General features: G+C 41.2%; 1 protein-coding gene across 1 annotated transcript in view; it reads right to left on the minus strand.

Annotated features, from left to right (window-relative positions):
* The window catches only part of LOC119579091 (matrix metalloproteinase-2-like), a 69,272-nt gene that overhangs the window by 66,747 nt on the left and 25 nt on the right, over positions 1 to 2,500 (minus strand). The window contains exons 1-2 of the mRNA XM_037926829.1: positions 2,429 to 2,500; positions 7 to 185 (exon numbers count right to left, since the gene is read on the minus strand). The exon at positions 2,429 to 2,500 is cut by the window's right edge and continues 25 nt beyond it. Of these exons, the coding sequence (XP_037782757.1) occupies positions 7 to 185; positions 2,429 to 2,500 (251 nt within the window). The remainder of the gene's footprint in view (positions 1 to 6; positions 186 to 2,428) is intronic.

Below are 2,500 nucleotides of genomic sequence, written 5' to 3' on the forward strand. Positions count from 1 at the left end.
ACTCACCCCCACGTGATGTTGAACCTGTCCCACCGCTTCCCTTGCTTCACGAATCGCTTCAGACGAGGACTGAGCGTGTACGAAGTCTGGTCGGGAAGTACGTCAGGCAAGGAGCAGCGGGGCCTGTTGAAAAGCTCCTTCGTCTTCTCGTCCAGCACTCCTGTCACCGGGACGTGGCCAAAGCGCTGTTCGAACGGGAAGGAGAGGCGGGATTAGGAGGATGATCTATTCGTTATCAAATGTTTTTGTCGTTCCTATTCTCTTTCCTAAATGATGTTTTTATGCGTGCCATCCGATAAAAAACAACCAGAACATTTTAAGCTGAGAGACTGCGATTGACATAAAGAAATCATCTAACGCAACTTGAGGATGACATGTGTATTGTCATGGATGCAGTTTGCTTGTGCTCTGCTTGTGTTTGGTTAGATTATTTGTATCTACAAGTGTGCATATGCATGTATAATTCTGTATGTATACATATATATGTATGCATTGTGGGAAATGGTGGAATATAAAAAGCAAATTGTCAGTGCTAAACTGAAACATACTAGTTACCCCTCACATTATTCATTTTCTTTGTCCAGCATACGAAGAAAACGAAACGAACCAAGTTGTAATTTCAAGCTATAACTCAAATATTTTCCCTTAAATTAGTAGTTCCTAAACTAGTATGCGCTGTAGGTCACAGATGGCAAGTTCATTAATGAACATCTAAAAATTAAGACTTCATAAATAAAAATGAAAGATGAGTTATTTTCACTGCTTCAGTTTATTTGTATTAGCATGCACGTACTGCATGATTCAACGTTTGATGCAATTTAGCACATTGGATAAGCTGGGAATTGCTGGCTCGAATAATTAAAAATATTTGTATGTTTTATATATATATATATATATATATATATATATATATATATATATATATATATATATATATATATATATGTATATATGTATATATGTATATATGTATATATGTATATGTATATATATATTATATATATATATATATATATATATATATATATATGTATATATATATATATATATGTATATATATATATATTATATATATATATAATATATATATATATATATATATATCTATATATATATATCTTCTTCTTCTTCTACAGGCTTTTGTCCCTGTTCAACTGGGGTCGCCGGTGCGGATCTTCCTCCTCCACTCTGCCCTATCCAGGGCCTCCCCCTCCGTCACTCCCGCCGTCTCCATGTCCTCCTTGATGCAATCCTCCCATCTCCTCTTCGGTCTTCCCCTCTTTCTTCTCCCAACCACCAGTCTCCTCACCCTCTTGCCCACGTACTCGTCCTCTCTCCTTGTCACGTGTCCCGCCCACCTGAGTCTGCACTCCCTCAGCTTCTCCCCGAGCTCTCCTACTCCAATGGTCTCTCTGATCGTTGTGTTGCGGATTTTATCCAGCCTCGTCTTCCCCAGCGCGATCCTTAGCATCCTCATTTCTGCCACCTTCATCTTTGCCTCCTGGCCTTTCGTCACCGCCACTGCTTCCATTCCGGATAACATTGCCGGCCTGACCATGGTCTTGTGGAGTCTGCCCTTCAACTTTGGTGGTACCTTCCTGTCACAGAGTACTCCAGTAATCTTCCTCCATGCGTTTTCCAACCCGCCTGGATCCTCTTCCCTACTTCCTTATCCGACCCTCCGTCACACTGCACCGTGGAGCCCAGGTACTTGAATTCTTGGACTCGGTTTAGCTTCGCTCCCTGCATCCTCACTTCTCTCTCTGGCTCTTGTTCGCCCATGCAGAGGTACTCGGTCTTCTGATATATATATATATATATATATATATATATATATATATATATATATATATATATATATATATATATATATATACGCGCGTGTGTGTGTGTGTGTGTGTGTGTGTGTGTGTGTGTGTGTGTGTGTGTGTGTGTGTGTGTGTGTGTGTGTGTGTGTGTATGTGTGTGTGTTGTGTGTGTATGTGTGTGTGTGTGTGTGTGTGTGTGTGTGTGTGTGTGTGTGTGTGTGTGTGTGTGTGTGTGTGTGTGTGTGTGTGTGTGTGCATATTAATATATATATATATATATATATATATATATATATATATATATACCTTTATTTTATAAAACTCCCGAATGTATGTATAAGCGTATGAGTGTGTGAACGAATAAGTGAGAGTGAGTGTGAGTGTGAGTGTGAGTGTGAGTGTGAGTGTGAGTGTGCGTGCGAGTGCGAGTGTGTTTAAGCATAAGTGTATATATGCCCGCGAGAGGGAGAACAAGCGTGAAAGTACACACGAGTGTGCGGAGTGGGTATGAGAGAGGGAAGGTGCATGCGCTTGCGCGTGTTCCTCCCCGCGTACGCACGCGTGTACCACCCTTTTGCATTAATAAAGCATAACAAACAAAGGTAACCTTGTTCACTGACCTGCATAGTGCGGATGGCGTCCCTGAGCTGGTCTTCCGTCCTCAGGTTGCCGGTCTCCATATCCGACATGGG

Source organism: Penaeus monodon, chromosome 11 (genome assembly GCF_015228065.2).
Source record: "Penaeus monodon isolate SGIC_2016 chromosome 11, NSTDA_Pmon_1, whole genome shotgun sequence".
NCBI classification, from domain to species: Eukaryota; Metazoa; Arthropoda; class Malacostraca; order Decapoda; family Penaeidae; genus Penaeus; species Penaeus monodon.